This window comes from Toxotes jaculatrix, chromosome 6 (assembly GCF_017976425.1).
Source record: "Toxotes jaculatrix isolate fToxJac2 chromosome 6, fToxJac2.pri, whole genome shotgun sequence".
Taxonomy (NCBI): Eukaryota; Metazoa; Chordata; class Actinopteri; family Toxotidae; genus Toxotes; species Toxotes jaculatrix.
In genome coordinates this window covers 5,548,900-5,567,551 of record NC_054399.1, presented here as the reverse complement: position 1 = coordinate 5,567,551, position 18,652 = coordinate 5,548,900, and the positions used below count along the sequence as shown (strand labels likewise).

Below are 18,652 nucleotides of genomic sequence, written 5' to 3'. Positions count from 1 at the left end.
AAAAATGAAAAACAAAACAACAAACAAACAAACAAACAAAAGCTGGCGGTAGTTAGATATCAGAGGCTGTGATTCTTACATAATAGAGCTTATCAGGAAACATAAGCCACATCCCCTGAGCTTACTCCTTTAACAACATGTGCTTAAGAAAGGTTGCTTTCTGATAAACCTTACTCATATTTCAGCTCCCTCAAAGTGGTCTTTGTCAGTAACACACAGCTATCATTGATGGGGTTTTTGATTAGAAACGTTTTTTCCTTTAATAGGAAAGGGCAAAACGTACAAAGAGAAGTACACAGGCCTGTGGAAATTGTTTAGAAAGCAAACTGAAAAATAGGGCTGCTAGACTTCCTTGTATGGTAGCGCCTGAACTTATCACAGCGGCTTTGTCATAACCAGTGTCAGTGTAATCATTATATCAGAAACGGCTGTTCATCAAGGCAACTGTTGAAGCTGTGTGAGTAGCACAGATGAATGTTTTTTTTTGGTTTTGTTTTGTTTTTACCTATTTGTGTTTGCTAATACTAATTTTAACCTGAATGTACTTTGTAGTTACCTCTCATGAGTGTGGATTCTCTGGGTTTTTTTTTTTAAATTCGGGTTTGGGGTGGGGAGGGGGATTGTGCGCCATGTGTTTCAGATGACTCATCCCACTGTAAATATATCAAACCGTTTGTGGGTGGTTTATGTTTAGAAGTGTATTTTTCCAGTTCTGATTCTTAGAGTTGATAACCACCATCTTCAACCACAACCATCAACCATAACTCTGCAGCTCTTGCAAGCATCTTATGAGCTGGAGCAACTTGTTGCAGCCATGTTTTTTTTTCACTGCTGTGTGCCTCCAGTAATCATCTGTAGGCAGTCAACTGTCACCATTAAGGCTCTCAAATACACTCTACTGCTCCTGTATATACATAATGTGATGGGCAGTACATGGATATGTGGGCTTTTATCTTCTGTACTGAGTTTTCATATTAAGTCCATTTTAGCACAAGGTTGTTTGGATTGTGCTGTGTTACAGACTCGCGAACAGATGGATGCCAGTATTTGTCCGTGATTTCAGCTTTACTCTGCGAGTTTTAAGAGGAGGACACAATGCTGGCTTTCATAGCACAGAAGAAAATGAAGTTCAAGGGGAACAAGTGCAAGGCAAAAAAAAAAAAAACAGGAGGGTGGACAAATAACAGGAAAAACCGTGCACATGGTGCTTTCACATGTTCTGGTGTGTACATGTAAACACACACACACAGATTTTTTTTTTCTTAGCTATTCCCTGAAATTACAATAAAGATTTCAAGCCTGTTTAATTCCCAGAAAGCAATTTTGAAGGAAACTCTTGCACACAGAGAAACACATATATTCACTTTTTTTTTTATTGCTCAGTAGAGGAGCAGATAGAAAGAGGGGGAGAGAGAGACAGACAGAGGCAGAAGCAGGATTAGTAGTTTTACAGTTTTGTGGCTATGTGCTGTGGAAGGAGCCAGATTACCATCAGAGCAGTTGGAATTCAAGCCTTATCTGTGCTTGGCAGGACCCATTCTTGGGAACGGTAGATGAACTAGCCCTGGGTATGGGCCTGTCGGGGTACAAACACTGCTGCCTCAGTTACGCTCTGCTTAACAGCTCGATTAGCATGGTATTGAGGCTGGCTGTGTCATGGTTAGCATCAACCAAGACATGGCCGAGGCTTCTGTGATTTCCCCCATGTCAGGACCGTTGGTCCTGTTAACAGCACTGGCACCGGCACAGTATGCTCTTTTACATAGATTTACATGATGTGGAAAGCCTAGAAGTCACACAGCATTGGGGCATGGAGCAATGACCCGTAGGTCTGAATACAAATCACATATTTGCAGAACAAATTGATTTAGGGTTACTTTTAGTTTGAGCTTGAATTAATCCATTGTGATGCAGCACGTTGAAGTCATTAAGATTTTAAGGGTTTCAAAACAACAAACAATAATTTTTACGATGAAAATTATTATGACAGTTCATAACTTACTCTGTATTTTCAAATCAAGTCTATTTAAGTTATTAAGTTATGGTTTTTTAATTAAATGACGGGTCTCCCTGTTTTTTTTTTTTTTGTTTTTTTTTTTTGACTGTTCCTACTCCTCCAGTGTTGGTGTTTCACTCTGCTGTTTTCCACAGTGAAATACATGTGTCGGTGCTTATCTGTGTTTTTCCACAATTCTGTTTCTGTGGAATGATGCCTCTGGTGACACGGTGTCCCTTTTCCGAGCCTTGTTGTTTACTCATCTATCCACGGTCAGAAGAGCCAAGAAAGAAGGGAGCAGAGCAAGGGGGTGAGACGGGGAATAGGACGAGATGGGAAGACACACCACTACTGACAGGATAAACAAATGAAACGGAGACAGGAAAGGTGGTGACAGGTTATGTGTTTGGGAGTGGAATGTGAAATTTTTCAGGGGCCCTACATCTACATACCCCTCTGTCACCCCAGAAGAGGCAGTTGTTCCACTCGGCTGTCTGCAGGGTAGAACAACTTTGGCGAGGCTGCTTTCTGAGCTCATGCCTGATCTTGCCCTCAGGAAGCACACGTGCACGCACACGCACGCACACAGGGAGAAAAGGAAAGAGAAAGGTAGGTCGAGAGAGTCGAAGAGCAAAACATAATCATAGAGCTACCAGCAAACACTGATAAGCAGAGTACCGTACCCTTGAAAAAGCACTCTTTCCAAAGCACAAACATCTACATGTTATGGTGAGTGAGCTGTTTCTCTAACGTCAGAGGGCAAAAACATACACATGTATCTGTGAGCACACATGCAAGCAGACAAACACTGAGTCTGTGTTTGTCTGCCTGCTGTTTATCACCCTCACTAGACCTCATTCCCACATGATTTAGTCATATTAACATGAGCTCTACGTCTTATCTTCTCACGCCTGCGAAACATTTTCAGCTGAACTGTGAGTAATAGTTAACAGACAGCTATGACAGAAGTCAGCTCAGCATCTCAGCATTGATCAGTAGCAGCTTATTGTTGAGATTACTTCAGCGTCACAACTAAAACTAATCATTTATCTCTGTTTCCGGACAGTTTTTGCTCTTGGCTCTCACAGCACAGTGTCGTTCTTCCTAAAAAAAGTCGCCATCAGTGCTCATACCATGTTGTGGCTGCACACTGTTTTTATCTGAAAAAAGTATAGTGCTGTAAGAAAGCCGTGTAAGTTGAAAAGCAGGACAGTTACAGAAATGTGTAAACTAACCGTTTAAATATTTGCATTGCTTGGAAGTTATTTAATATAGTGGTATAAAGCATAAGCAACCAGACCTTTAAAGGAAAAACTTCAGCATTTTTGGAAATACGTTTACTCTCTTTCTTGCTGGGAGGCGGATGAAAGGATTGATACAACTCGCATGTCTGTGTGGTAAATATGAAGCTGCTATCAGCAGGCAGCTAACCTTTCTTAGCACAAAGACAGGAAACGGGGAAGCAGCTTGCCAGTCTTCTCATCTAAGTGAATAAGCAAATTTCCCAAAATGTGGAACTATCCCTGTAAAGGGAGGTAAACAGTGAAATGAAATTGCTGAATTAGCAAGTTGGACCTTCTGGGTTGTGTACAAGGCAGTTTCATGGTCCCCTGGAGGTTTTAGCTGGAACATAGGGGTGTGGGAATCTACGCACATGGCCCACAGAGTGTAATTTTACATCCATACAGTCACACACACACACACACACACATTGAGGACTACAGGGCAGACACACACCCACATGATGAAATGAAGAGACCCACACTCCCATTTCCAAAAACAGTTTCTCCTCTGCTCAGCTTGTTGTTGTCTAACCACGTTCTCTCCCCCTCCCCCTCCCCATCACTCAATCCCTATCTCCCAACGTCAATGTTTATAAGTCTCAGGGGGCCCAGGGGTGCCAGTGAGAGGCTAGTTAAAGAACATGGCATGCTAATGGTTCGGGAAGGATATGAATAGAGGGGCGACTGGAAGGCAGCCATGGCTGAAATGACACATACACACACACAGACACAAGCACTTTCATTATGTTCGCTTTCCATTTTACATGCTCCCACTCGCACATCTGTGTGTGATTGGGTTTTGTTAAGGCTTCTGGTGTTACTCCCAAAAGAGCACAGTATTGGCTGAAATCCAGAATGAATGTGCCACCTTTACTGTATGTGTTTCACTTCCATTCATACTAATTTCACACCTTTCTTCTTTCTGTGGCACGTGCTTATTATTCCTCTGCCACACGATGTATGCAGTGTCTGAGATAGGGTGTATAATTAGGATTTGTAGTCCTGTTTTGTTTTCCCATGAAGCGTGATGGTGAAGGGAGCGATGGGAAAGGCTGTGACTGGCTTGGTTGTGGTTTAGAAATCGACGTGTCACTTTCGCAATATTAAACTCTTTTTAAGTGGAGGAAAATCAATATGACTCTCCGCTCTGCCCCCGATTTTACCCTGTTACAGAGGTTGAACTTAACACCCACTCTCTTTCTCTGCCTTCAGGACCTGTCCTGCATTGATGACCTCTCCACAAACTCTCTGTTCTCCTCTCCGACTGACTCACTGTCGGAGTATGCTGATGCCCAGTCCTTCATCAGCACAGAAAACCTGGACTCAGTGCCCACCCTCTGGGACGTCAACACTAGTACCACCACCACACCAGCACAGAGCCAGCTAGAGGTCAGCAGCAAGCACACACACACACACGCGCACAGACAGGCACATACACACACAAATCATTACCTGAAACACTGATTACCACAATAAAAGCCCATCTATTATGTAACACAAACTTCATGCATGTCTGTACTTGGGGTGGACACCGAGCACCAGCAAGCAAGCATCAGATGGTCCCTCTGACTCTGTAAACATCGGTGCTGATCTGGCAAGCTGGCATTGGTTTCACTCTCACTTGCGATTTTCATGGCGTAGCATGTTCATTCTCCTGAAAATGTACAGATGCCAGAAAAATCCTACTACTTCAGCTCCGTTTTGACCTTAGTGTCAGTGCAGTCTACAATGAAAACAAATGTTTTCTTTTATTAATATGTCATTTGATAGCATGCAGAGCAGGACAGACAAGTAATACCATGTTTGAACAAGGGATTTTCCCCATGTTAGTCACCCATTTCCTATGTAAATTACTTAACCTGCCCGCACAGACTGTATATAAAAAGATTGGCCTATTCTATCTTTGGGAAGCAACAGTTAATTTCCATGATCAGTTGCGTTGTGCACACACTCCTGTCCAGATCCTTTTTCACTTGGAAATTCATTTCAGTCATCCTTTATTCTCACAACAAGCTCAATGCTCAGACGGGCTGAGTGAAAATCACTATGTGGAAAACAGCTAGTTTGAAATTGCAGCCAGGGCACATCAGACGTCTCTAGTTGTACATTTACGCATTCCTGTTTAATAATTTTCATGCCCATTGATGTCACAGTGGTGCACAAAATAGTAACTCCAAATTAGCTGCTGGGATACGTATGAGAGTCTGTAAATAATAATTATGTTTGTTTTTGATGCACCGTGCCTTCAAAGACACTCCTTGAACTTTAGTATTTCATTTTCTCCGAGCTGGTGATCTGAGGAGAGCAACTTTGTTCTCAAGTGTTGTTCCCCCATGCCTGTTCGAGTTGCGGATTTGGATTAGATGGATCCGAGGATATCTTTTTGATATGAATCAGACTACATTTATTTCTCCTGCCCTCTGAAAGCCTTTTATGTTTTCCTTTTCATTTTGCCCTCATTTCATCCATTATGTTTGCCAGACACACGCAGCTTTATCTGCCTTTTGTTGTTGTTGTCGCTGGCTTTTCACCACCAGACAACAAATTGCATGTTGTTGAGAGCTGCTCCGTCAGACATCCATGAAGCGCCCACACGCTCTCATGCACATACATGTACAGACAAAGACACGCGCACACACACACACACACACACACACACACACAATGATTACTCATGTTTTTCTTTTTTTTGTTTTCTTTTTTTTCTCATGCCTTTGTCACTGTGTTTATTTGAGTGTGTATTTCTTCATTTTATGTTTTGTTGACAGCAGAATGGCACCAGCAGGTTTCATGGCTTGGCCAGTTTGGATGATATAACTGCTATTATCAGCACCCCATCTTTAGGAGGATTCCAGGTAGCCACACCAACCTCTCCAGTCTGATGTTAAAATGAAACCAAGCTCTCTGTCTACATGAGCGTGTTCAGTACTCGGTAACGCAGAGATATGCAGATTGTGTCATTTGTCTAAAGTGCAGCTGTTATTGCCGTGTGTGTTTGCTAAGCAAGATAAGTCTTAGACTGTTTTACATAGAAACATAGCATGTCACTAATCTGAGAATGAGGGTCACATATTGACAGTGTTGTGCATGAAGGTAGTAGTATGTCAAGAGTGAAACTGTGCAGCTTGTGCCCTCTTTGGAAAGTCTGTATTAACACAGATGATGAAAGCACTGCTGCATGTTGCATATTTTGCAAATGCACATTGCAAAGGGAACAAATAATACCATATACAGCAAGAGTAGAGGTAGTATAATGCTGACTTGTCTGTCAAAATGGGACCCTCCTTATTTCCAGTTTCTCAGATAACATCCCTCTGTTGTTGCCTGAATATGAAAAGCACTTTTTTGTCTAAAATTACAAACATGTTTCAGAGTCCTCTGTGATTCTGCTTTAGTTGGTTTCAATCACCTTTCAGTTTCATTTGTAATTTTACTCTTTTATCTGTAAATATTCCTTGATAAAGAGTTCTACATTTGCTGTGCTAACATCTTACTAACTGCTGACCCACCCCTAACTTTCAGCAGCTTTCCTAAATCGTCTTCACCTAAGCTGAAACAAGAAACCCAAGCAACAAAACTCCCAAATGCGGCTATTGTTCATGTGAGTTACGTTGATAAAATCTGTTCGGTGTTTACAGGCTCAGAGAAATCAGCCTCCACCAGAGGAGGAAGAGGATGCTGAGGAAGAGGAGACAGAGGAACTGGGACATGTGGACACATATGCTGAGTACAAACCTTCTAAATGTAGGCCATGAGACAGACTGACTGTCAGCATCCATTTACCTATTAATTCATCTACATTTTTCTTTTTTAATATGACTCATGCAGTTTGCTGTTAACATGCTGGTAAAAATTTCCCTTCTTTGAACAGTTTTATGTTTTTTTTCCTCTCCGCAGCCACCATAGGAATTTCTCATCCTGACATAGTGGTGGAGACCAACACACTATCCAGTGTCCCTCCTCCTGACATCACATACACGCTGTCTATCCCTGAGTCAACTATTAACAATGGCTTGCTGTCCGCTCTGCAGCTAGAGGCTATCATCTATGCCTGCCAGGTACACACGTTGGCACACAGCACATTTACACTTATACACTGTGGTTCTATGAATGGTTAATGTTTTGGTCACGTAGGCATCTTTGCTCATGCTTTTGCTCTTTACGTGCCCTCAGCAACACGAGGTGATCCTTCAGAACAACCAGAGGGCGGGCTTCCTGATCGGAGATGGGGCCGGGGTCGGAAAGGGACGCACAGTGGCAGGAATCATCCTGGAGAACTACCTTAGGGGAAGGAAGAAATCACTATGGTAAGAGCGATTTACTACGCTGGTAGACCTCGTGGAGGAGCCATAAAACAAGCTTGAAAGCTAAATAACAGCTGTAGCTTCATTGGTTTACAATAATTGATTTATATGATAGTGCTTTGTATGCAGTTGTATGTCAGGTCATTTTGAGGAGCCAGTTTGTGCAGTAACTGGCTGAATTACTGACTTTCCTGTTCCTACCCTCAGGTTCAGCATATCCAATGACCTGAAATTTGATGCAGAGAGAGATCTCAAAGACATAGATGCATCGAGTATTCCTGTGCATGCCTTAAACAAGGTGAGTCCAAGTGGAATTAGTGTGACAACCTAGGAACATTAGTTTTGCAACAGCCCAAGTAATATGTGCATCATGAGAGAAAATGAATCAAGGCAAGCCATGTTCTCCATTTTAAAATGTTTAATTTGTTTTGGTAGATTAAGTATGGAGACACAGCTACCTCAGAAGGAGTCCTGTTTGCAACTTACTCTGCGCTGATTGGAGAGAGCCAGAAAGGAGGGCAGCGCCAGACAAGAATTAAACAGATCCTGGACTGGTGCAAGCCAGACTTTGACGGAGTCGTATCCTTTCGTGTCAATAGCGTCACATGCATCATCTGACGGGCATTCTGCTTTCGTGTGAACTCCCTCACATCCGACAGTGTGATTTACACACATTGGCATTGCATGTCTTTGTTGTTTGCCCTTGACCTTTCACCTTTGCAGATTATTTTTGATGAATGCCACAAAGCCAAGAATGCCACATCTACAAAGATGGGCAAGGCGGTGCTTGACCTGCAAAGCAAGCTGCCACGGGCCAGAGTGGTGTATGCCAGTGCCACAGGTAGGCTGACACACAAATAAACACACGTACATACACCTAGTGCAACACAGCTGAGGATTTTAAAATATATGTTTTTGTCATCTCTTCCCCAGGTGCCTCTGAGCCAAAGAACATGATCTACATGAGCCGCCTGGGAATCTGGGGTGAGGGCACGCCCTTCAGAACCTTCGATGACTTCCTGCACGCCATCGAGAAGAGGTTTGTAGGTTTACACGTTGCAGAAATTCACCCCAAAGCGATATGTTTTTTTGTGAGAGCCTTTCAGTTGTGTGGATACTATCTTCATATCGCTGCACTTACGGGGAAATTGCTTACAATCAGTTTGCAGTAATGACTGGTTGACCTGTGATTGAATTCTGTTGAATAATTTAAATGCTGTTTGTATACAGAGGTGTCGGTGCCATGGAGATTGTTGCCATGGATATGAAAGTGAGCGGGATGTACATTGCCAGGCAGCTGAGCTTCTCAGGGGTATCCTTCCGCATTGAAGAGATCGGACTGGACAACGACTTCAAACTGGTCTATAACAAAGCTGCCAAACTGGTGAGCATCATGCCTCTCTCACAAAAGAGGATTAGCTGCTAAATATTGTGTGCTTAATATGTGTGTAAAAATAAAGGGGAAAAAAAACAAGATCCAGTATACTTTAAACTGATTGTGAACATCTGGAATCTGTGTCCAGTGGGCGGAGGCGTTGCAAGTGTTCATGCGTGCAGCTGATGAGCTGGGCCTGGTCAGCAGGAAGTCTCTGTGGGGGCAGTTCTGGTCGTCTCACCAGCGCTTCTTCAAATACCTCTGTATCGCTGCCAAGGTCCGCTGCCTGGTGGAGCTGGCCCAAAAAGAGCTGCAGGCTGGAAAGGTCAGCACAACACACTCTTGGAGCGCTGAGCCATATTGTGTGTGTATAATCTAGAAGACAGGAAATTAGCAGAGGAAGATCCAAGTGCCAGCAGAAATTCTATAGATGTTGCAAAAGAGGGGAAGGACTGCAAGCACACGAGTACATTTTTTTTTGCATAAATTCTATTTTGGCACACAGTGTTGTCAAAGGAACAGCAGAGTTTTAGATGTTATTTGTTGATTCTCTAAGCATCAGTCAGATTTGTTCACACTTCCCTGTAAAAAGGTTGACTTCTGTGTGTTTTATTCAGAAAATACCATAAGGGATTTTTGACATTTGCTATCATAATTCCAGTAATTAAGGTAATACAGAAGAACTGTTTGCTGACGTGTATGTAAATTTTTTTCCATCACAGTGCATAGTCATCGGCCTTCAGTCTACTGGAGAGTCCCGCACCAGAGAAGTCCTGGATGAGAATGATGGGCATCTCGACAGATTTGTTTCTGCAGCAGAGTGAGTGAAATGGAAAGCTTTGTCTCTCAGTTTGTCTTAACGGGGTCGCAGCACCGTCTGAACAGCTAAAGCTCACTAACAGCAGCAGAGTTTTGCATTGTCACCTATCAATACCTTTCTGATTCCTTTGACCCTGTTCAGAGGGGTTATTGTCTGTTCTCTGGAAGCCATAGCAGCCTGTGGGTTTCTTCAATTTTATTTTGTTTCTTCACCACACTGCGCAGTGATCTGCCAAGCCTGGGGAGAACATGTCCTCACCACATACATTCTATAAAATGAGAAGTATTCAGGCCGTGCGGTTTAAGTTCTCACCATTCATCCTCAATGAAACCAGGCAGTCTCCTTAGTTATTTGCTGCTATTTAATTAGCAGATGACTCATCCAAGAAAAACAAGAAAGGGGAGAGGTGCCGAGCGCTCTGAACTTGTTTGACCCTAAACCTCGCACAGCAGACATGCTTGAATGTCTGTGTCTATTCAGTCACGCAAAATGTGTTCATCTGCATGTCAACGCCTGACACTGATAATGAAGCCATATCAGGAATGTACGTCTGTGCGTCCCTGGTATAGAAATTGTACAAGTTGTTTCTAACTGCCACAACTGCCTCATTTCATCCCGATCCCTTTGCTTTCAACATAAAAAGTTTCTTTCTCCTCTTTGTCTTTGCTTTAGGGGAGTATTCCAGTCTCTTGTAACGAAACATTTCCCTTCAGAGAAACAGAGGAGAGAGAAGGCACCCGGGAATAAAAGAAAACGTAAGTGAAGTCACACAGCCTGTGTACTCTTAAATAGTGTTTCCATATCATGCTTATACACTGACGCTGCGTGTAACCAGTGCTCAGCTGACTTATCAGGCATTTGCCCTGCAGTCGAAATCTAACAGTTAACAAAGTGTCGATTGTGTGTATTTACATATATATATATAAAAAACATTTGGCACCGTCGATTCAGAATAAAAACACCCTTCTTCCTGCATTTATTGCATCTATTTCTTGACCTCTAGTCATCCCAGGGAATAATAACGCAAAAAGTGCAAAAGTTTCGAGCTGCTCTTGTTTATTAATCCCGTATCATGTCGTGGCTTCTTAACAGGGAAGCCTAGAGGTCGTCAGTCCAAGGTACCCAAGCACACAGTGGACAGCGGCGGCGTGATCAACATCACTGATGACAGCAGTAGTGACTCCGATGGCATGGACACAGACTCCAACTCGTCACCTGACTCAGTGCTAGACAGTGATGATGTCATCTTCGTGAACCACACTAGCTGCCAGACAGGTAGGGAAATCCCGTTTTATTTATTTATTTATCTGTCTTTCAGCTCGTGTTGTCAGCAGGAGTAATGTGTGAGAGGATGAATAAAAAAAAGATGTTGCCGCCCTTTCAGGAGTGTCGCGATGAAAAATATGTCTGTATAGAAAGTGAAACTACTTTCCGCTGCCCTGCTAGTTTTTGTGACTCTCACCTGCTCAGGTTACACAGTTAATGTCCTTTCTGCTTTTTGTTCACAGCAAGGATAGAGGAGATGAAGCACGGCCTCCTCAACAAAATCTCTGAGCTGGGAAAAGAACTACCTCTCAATACCTTGGATGAGCTCATTGATAAGTTCGGCGGACCAGACAAAGTCTCAGAGGTACGAGCCTCAACTCAAAACTCTCCAGCCGGTTGGATTCACATGTTTTTCAACTGTCGCCATCACCTGCTTTTTTTTTTTTTTTCGAACAAGTGAACAATGTCATTTTTTTGCCTGCAGATGACGGGTCGTAAGGGCCGCGTGGTTCGGCGTCCCGACGGCAGCGTCCGTTATGAGTCACGGGCGGAGCAGGGTCTTACCATAGACCACATCAACATCAAGGAAAAAGACCGGTTCATGAGCGGAGAGAAGGTAAGATACATCAAATCGATAAAAGTGTCTTTCGCATAAAAAATAATATCTTGAGCAGCTCTGGCCGTTTAAAGAACGAGAATGTACTGGTTTCTGAAGATTGTCCATTAAGATCTCCCCCAATAATCCAAACTTCTTTCTCTTTTTTTCCAGTTGGTGGCCATCATCTCAGAGGCAGCGAGCTCTGGGATTTCCCTGCAGGCAGACAAGCGAGTGAAGAACCGCAGGCGCAGGGTCCACATGACCTTGGAGCTGCCATGGAGTGCAGACAGGGCTATTCAGCAATTTGGTGAGTGAAGAAATTGAATCTTACAATGAGCCTTTCAGAAGCAAAGGGGGAGTAAATGCTTGAGAATAATACTAAAAAAAAGACATATTTCTTCTTTCTTATTAAAAGTAACTGTTACAGAAGAAGAATACGTCTGAAAAATGAGTCATTACGACTCATGCCATTGTGTTAACCAATTTGTGGCTTGAGTTTAATTTTCCTTCACTGCCATTTATTTTTTTCTGCTGCAATTCATCGTACAACAGGCTGAAAGATAAACGAGGCTCTGCCTTTTTCTGTTTGTCAGCTTTCAAGTATTTATTCCTTTCCATGTATATGCCTGAAACAGGAAGCAACTTTAGGCTCAAAGGGTATCAGGAATGTTAAAGGATAAATCTGAAGCGGGGTAGTTTGTCCCTCAAGGTCAGGAGAAGGTCACTCCAAGGAGCCCCTGGCTGGTTTTATTTCTCACTCTCATGTTTAGGCCAGTGATTACCAAATTAGGACAAATGTTGTCTTGTCTCAGTGAAACACTGTTGGTAATATGAAACCTTTCTGCTCTTAATGATATTTGGACCTTAAGTTTCTTTTAGTGGGTTAGTGCTCACACACAGTAATAGTCATTTCATCATAGGGGGGAAAAAAACAAAACTTTCCAGAAGGTTTTACAATGGAAATGAAAAGACAACCAGCTAGAAAGATTTGTTTTTTTGTTGTTGGTGAATAACACCCTGTTCAAGCAGAGGATCTTCTCCCATGAGTGAAATGATCATATTTCTCTGTTATTTGATGTTACAGATCGTATCATGTCACCAAGAATTTCCCCCTCTTACTTTTCTGTTTCTGATTATTTCTGATTATTCTGTCAGCGGGTGTAGCTTGTGCTAACACGAAATCAGGAACTTGTTTTTGTTAATATATCGTGTTTTTTGTCTGTCTGGTTGTTGACACCAGTAATGTCCACAGCTTACCACAGCTGTTGCACGTGAAGTGACATCAAGATTAGCTGGTGTGAATCGTAAAATCTGCATCATCCCATAGTTCTAGTGTGTAATTTCAAACCTTAGACTCACGACTCTGGGTGCTTATCCATCGTTGTAAAATTATGGATTTCAGCTTTAAAGCATCAACACAATACATTTTAGAATACAATCAGGCTTTAGTCATCGTCTCTAAAACTGTTGTAGTTCAGCAGATTTTGTCTTATCTTATTAACTTTTCCTTGTCTTCTCAGGTCGAACCCATCGGTCCAATCAGGTGACGGCTCCAGAGTACATCTTCCTCATCTCAGAGCTGGCTGGGGAGAGACGCTTTGCCTCCATCGTGGCGAAGAGACTAGAGAGCCTGGTAAACATAATTGTCATATAAATGTGTTTGTGTGGGTGTGCGTGTAGCATTTGTTCTTTTTATTTTGCACAGTTTTTTTTGTCCCACATTTCCTTTATTTTTTCCTTTTTGAACTGAGTGAAATCGTTGTCATGGGAAAAGAATCCTTTTCATCTTGTTGTCTTATGGAGTGTGAGAAGAATTGTTCCACTGTAAACAGAGTGGATCTGTGTTTTGTGTTTATTGATTGCTGTGCTCTGGGTTGCCATCGACGCCAATTTGCATCTTCACCCTGCCCTCACCCCCTGTCCTTCCTGTTTCCTGGGGTAGTCCCTGCTCGAGAGACTCTCTGCAGAGCCTCTTTTATTGTTGGTTCGCTTGAAGTTACATCAACTTTTCTCCACAAACCTCAAGAGGTTCTGGGTCTTTCCCTTATCCAGCTCCATAACGGAAAACTGAATAAGCAGAAAAAGCAAAGGCGCTTGTCTGGATAATTTATAAGTCTATGGTTATTTTCCACAATTATCAGTGCATTTCAGCACTAGCAGTCATTTATTTCCATTGTGACACAGCATGACAGTTCTTTTGGGAAAAGGGCAAGGAGGGTGCGAGGGGATGGCAGTTCCAGGAAGTCGTTCCTGTGTTTGCCAGCTGTGTTCGGTAAATCTGCATCAAGAATAGGTCACATCTCGTCTGCTTGCCTGCCTGCCTGAACCCGATACAACACAAATGCACACACACATACACACACACACACAGAGTCGCTCCAGCTAGACGGATGAATACCTTTATAAAGGGCTGACTCCAGATCAGCAGTGAAGTCATATTTGGCTAAGGCGTCCCTTTGTTTTGGTATCTCAAGGCATTTTTCTGTGTGGGCAGAGCCAGCAGCTGGCTACGAGGCCGGCCTGCTGTTGACTTGGCTTCCCCTAAATTTTCCTTCACCTCCCTCACAGTTCATTTGAAGTTCTCAAAAGTACTGAAAACCATCAAGCTACAGGCTAGGATCTTAGATATATTCAGCTTCAACATTTAAGTGTAGATGAGGTTTGTGTCTAAATCGTGTAAATCCACTTTTGTGTAATGTTTATGATTATAAAATGATTCCTGTTGAGGCACAAAAGTAATGTCAGGAGTCAGCTAAAGAAAAAGTTTCCCTTCACACCTCAACCTCAACGGTTTCCTCTGACACCCTGGGCACAGATTAGGCTGTGTATTCACACTACTCGGTGCGTGTGTGTGTATAATAACACTTTCCCCTGCTCTGCGTGAGCCAGAGCAAATGTACCAGCAAATGTACCTGCATCTAATGATGTTTGACTCATTCACATGAAACTACTGTCACATGTTAAGTCCTGGGTGGTTTGACTAAGAGTCGTTCCATACACATCGCAAAAAAACAGCTATACCAGATGTGTTATAAATATATTTGCCAAACTGTGTTGTAGATTTTCAGTTAATTTTCAAGTAAAAATTCTTTTATGGTTCCTCCTTCTCCAAAGTGAGAATTTAGTGGAATTTACTTTTCTTATACAATAGTAAATTGAATATATTTGAGTTTTGAACCGTCGGTCAGACGTGTGTTTTATAGACCAAATGATTGATCAAGAAAGTAAACCGATTACTGAATAATAGAACGATGTAATAGTAATAATTTTATAGTAACCATATAGTAATCCATACATGGCTCTAGAAGCTATTCTCTCTTAAGCCTAATCCAAACATTAAAGTAAGGTTGTATAAGTGTTCTGACCCATTCAGATCCCACTTCACTGTGTTCGTCTGTATTAGTGGGACAATGCTCTGATGGCTATAAAGCAAATACTGCCAGTAATGATAATAACGATATTACTGCTGCTGATTCACTTCGCAGGGTGCATTAACCCATGGGGACAGAAGAGCCACTGAATCCAGAGACCTGAGCAAATACAATTTTGAAAACAAGGTAAGCAAATTTAAGGACCTGCGAATAATATTCCTAGCAGTACACAGTATCTCTCATGTTAACTGTCTTTTTGCATTGCTAAATTGCATAACGGGCCTTCTGAGAGAATTTTTCCATACCAATTGCATTTCCTTTTCTTGCAGTACGGTACCAAGGCTCTGGATAAAATCACCAAAGCAATCCTTGGCCACATAGAGAACAAAGTGCCCCCTCCCAAAGGCTACCCTGGGGGTGAGGCCAACTTCTTCAGAGGTATGTTTGAGCTTTAGTTAACTGTCAGCATCCGTAAACAGAGAACAGCTCCACCAGCACAAAGTTTCCTACGATTAATCAGTGAAACAAACATGTTTTTCTGTATTTCAGACATGAAACTTGGAATGATGGATGTGGGTATCTTTTGTAAGGAGTCTCGCTTTGGGATCAGTACTGAGAAAGGTAGTGTACCCGAAAGGAATGCGGGCAGATTTCATGCCAGCATTGCCGAGATGAATGCGTCAACCCAGCTCGCCTGCTTTAAATTACAACTCAGCTGTGTTTTGTGATCATCTGTCAACACGAAATGAGTTGCATTAACGGTCCCGTGCTCTGTTTTTATCTCAGACTGCAGCATCACTAAGTTCCTAAATCGTATCCTGGGCTTGGAGGTCCACAAGCAGAACTATCTCTTCCAGTACTTCACTGACAACTTTGACTATCTAATCGAGAAGGACAAGAAAGAGGGGAAATACGACATGGGAATCCTAGGTACGGGGCTCAAGTGTCACTTTTAGGTTTTTCTTGAAGGAACATTCTGTAATCCTAACTGTTAATGTAACAAAAAAGTAAAAATACAGGAATTGAATGTGCTGACAGGCCTTTTAATAAACAGACATCAGCTAAGTTATAAATCAATTATATCAGCAACGTTTGTTCTAATGTTGGTAATTATTTTGGTTCACTTTCGTGTCTCTGACAGACCTTGCCCCAGGTAACGATGAGATCTATGAGGAGAGGCAGGAATCTTTCCTGACAGTTGGAAACCCTCAGGATGGACAGGTTGTACTCTATAAGGTAGGCACCGCGTAACTTTTTTTTGCATTATGTCGTGAGACTACTGCAATGTCTACTCCTACTTTTAAAGGAGTATATCAGCCCTGAGAAGGGCAGTTGGTATTTTCTTGCACTGCACACGGTTCTTACATACAAAGAGACCTGCTCCACGTAATGTCCACTCTTTCAGGTAACTGAATCAGCAATCTCTACAGTTAAATGAGTTTTGATTGATGTCACTTTGCCACCAGTAAGACTGTGATCACACAGGCTTAGCCCAGGGCAGAGGAGCCTGTGTTGACACTAGTTGTAGGTGGAAACGGGATAATTACTGGTATCTTCTGCTCTTAGCTGTCGGCTGCAGGCTAACCTACATTTGACATTTCAAAGTTGGCAGCAGAGCACACAGTGCTGCAAAGCCAGGACCAGTTTAGCAAGTATGAAGAGAGGACGCAGGGTACACGCCAGACTGTGGAAGACCATGAGTTTTATTCGCTTATATATCTCTTTCTATGTAAGAGTGTGTCTCACTTTCAGGACAGCAGTGTGTGTGGTTGCTTGACCGCTCAGCTCCCCTCTCATGATTTTGTCTCTGTTTTTTTGTCCCTGTAGATCAGTGTGGACAGAGGTATGCCTTGGGATGAGGCCTACAAGAAGTCACAGGATCTGACCGGTGCTGATGAGGGATTCTATTTGTCCCAGAAGGTGAGCGAGTCCATTTTATTATAAGAAAAGTAAACTTATTATTTAATACTTATTCACAGAATAGTAATGTGATGACACAATGGATGTCCACTGAAAGAATTTTCTTGAATAAAAAAAGAAATCACTGTCTGTCCGGCCTCTCCACAGCTGCGAGGTAGCCACCCATGTGTGCTGCTGGCTGAGCAAGGAAGAGGCAAGAACCTCATTGTGTACAAGCCCAACATTGGCAAGCAAACCCATCCTGAGAGCCTGGAGAAACTGCACCAACGTTACCGGAAGGTAATGCCCCAGTTGTCTGTCAGTGAAAGTCATTATCATTGGCTGTATAATATATGAAGTCTCCGTTTATTGGAGAAAAAAAAAAACACTTAAAACCCACAAGGTTTGGCAGAAGACCGGACTGCATGTTTTCAGGAGTGATACATCTCGTCTGCTGAAATGATTTAAACTGCGGTCGCCATTTGGATTATTTACAGTGTGGACTCTGCTGCCCCCTTGTGGTCACGGAGGAGTACTAGATCAGGCAACATTCAAGGCACTCGCCAGCTGAAAAATGTATCACAGAATATAAATATATGTCAGTGGGGATGATGAATTTCCTTTACATTCATGTAGCTAATTAAAGCTTTACCTGTTTCCCCTCCCACAACATAGTGATGATTAATGACCATTCCCACAAGCCCACTGAACATAAGATCCATCTCCTCCTTTGACCCAATCAAGTATTATACATGAGATAAAACTATGATATGACTTTTAGTCAGAGGTTAAAGACAGTTCTTTATTACCAAGGTATTAAAGGTCATGTTGGTAAAGATGTATTTTTAAAGCTGCATAGTGGAGCTCTTAGCTAATTTCAGTGTATGCTTCCTTTTCCAGGTGACGCCGGAGGAAGCCAGAGACAGCTGGGAGAACCAGTTCAACTTCTCCTTCAAGAAGTGTAGCCATGCCAACTGGTAAGCAGGAATTTGCAGTGTCCCTTGGGATTAATGGCTCGCTACATGCAATCAGGCTGGTATTTATTAGGATTCAGTCAGGGGTGGTTTTAAGGTCAGGTGCCGTTCCCAAGGATTTGCAGGTCACTTGAGAACTAGTCATGAAGAAATAACCTGCAAGTCCTACATGTGCCCTCGTTGCCGGTTCACCAGTTAGCGGTTTTAAAAATGCTTGTGCGGAACAGTCTGTCCCTCACCCTGCTGAACAAATCCCCCCTGAAAGAGGGATTTACATAAAAAAAAATTAAATTAAACCATAGGCTCCTTTGGTGCATGTGTAAAAGGTTTGACGTTTTCTTCTCTGCCTTCTTCCCAGGAATGGAAAGTGTAAGAAAATTGAGGAAGGCCAGGAGTGTCTGCAGGGCATGCGCCTCCGTCAGTACCACATGCTGTGTGGTGCTCTGTTGCGTGTGTGGAAGCGTGTATCCGACGTGGTGTCTGACATCACCAGCTCCAGCATCCTGCAGATTGTCCGCCTTAGAACCAAGCAGCATAACAAGCAAGTCGGTCAGTACATCCCCCTGCCTGAAGTGATATGCAGTTCACTAACACAGTGCACATTTGTACCGGTTTTTAGAATCTCCCTCAGATTTCACGCTGGTAAGAACGATCAGTAGTCCTCTATAAAAGAGAAACCCAGAGATTAAAATGTGGATTTGAATTGCCAGAGCTCAGTGAGTTGTTTTGACGATAAAGTGGGGTGTTGTTAGGACAAATTGAGGAA

The 18,652-nt window shown here is 42.7% G+C and overlaps 1 protein-coding gene across 5 annotated transcripts in view; it reads left to right on the top strand.

Annotated features, from left to right (window-relative positions):
* Positions 1–18,652, top strand: part of si:ch73-63e15.2 (protein strawberry notch homolog 2) — a 59,849-nt gene that overhangs the window by 36,515 nt on the left and 4,682 nt on the right. For 3 of the 5 annotated variants that reach the window (XM_041039685.1, XM_041039688.1, XM_041039689.1), the window contains 27 exons: positions 4,492–4,668; positions 6,048–6,134; positions 6,918–7,023; positions 7,177–7,337; positions 7,453–7,586; positions 7,791–7,881; positions 8,019–8,162; positions 8,307–8,424; positions 8,517–8,622; positions 8,814–8,967; positions 9,107–9,283; positions 9,681–9,778; positions 10,451–10,533; positions 10,871–11,053; positions 11,287–11,408; positions 11,529–11,660; positions 11,814–11,949; positions 13,163–13,275; positions 15,128–15,199; positions 15,343–15,451; positions 15,563–15,634; positions 15,800–15,943; positions 16,155–16,249; positions 16,841–16,933; positions 17,081–17,212; positions 17,813–17,889; positions 18,245–18,435. In XM_041039685.1, the coding sequence (XP_040895619.1) occupies positions 4,492–4,668; positions 6,048–6,134; positions 6,918–7,023; positions 7,177–7,337; positions 7,453–7,586; positions 7,791–7,881; positions 8,019–8,162; positions 8,307–8,424; positions 8,517–8,622; positions 8,814–8,967; positions 9,107–9,283; positions 9,681–9,778; positions 10,451–10,533; positions 10,871–11,053; positions 11,287–11,408; positions 11,529–11,660; positions 11,814–11,949; positions 13,163–13,275; positions 15,128–15,199; positions 15,343–15,451; positions 15,563–15,634; positions 15,800–15,943; positions 16,155–16,249; positions 16,841–16,933; positions 17,081–17,212; positions 17,813–17,889; positions 18,245–18,435 (3,307 nt within the window). The remainder of the gene's footprint in view (positions 1–4,491; positions 4,669–6,047; positions 6,135–6,917; positions 7,024–7,176; positions 7,338–7,452; positions 7,587–7,790; positions 7,882–8,018; positions 8,163–8,306; positions 8,425–8,516; positions 8,623–8,813; positions 8,968–9,106; positions 9,284–9,680; positions 9,779–10,450; positions 10,534–10,870; positions 11,054–11,286; positions 11,409–11,528; positions 11,661–11,813; positions 11,950–13,162; positions 13,276–15,127; positions 15,200–15,342; positions 15,452–15,562; positions 15,635–15,799; positions 15,944–16,154; positions 16,250–16,840; positions 16,934–17,080; positions 17,213–17,812; positions 17,890–18,244; positions 18,436–18,652) is intronic. The other 2 variants (XM_041039686.1, XM_041039687.1) reach the window with 2 other exon arrangements.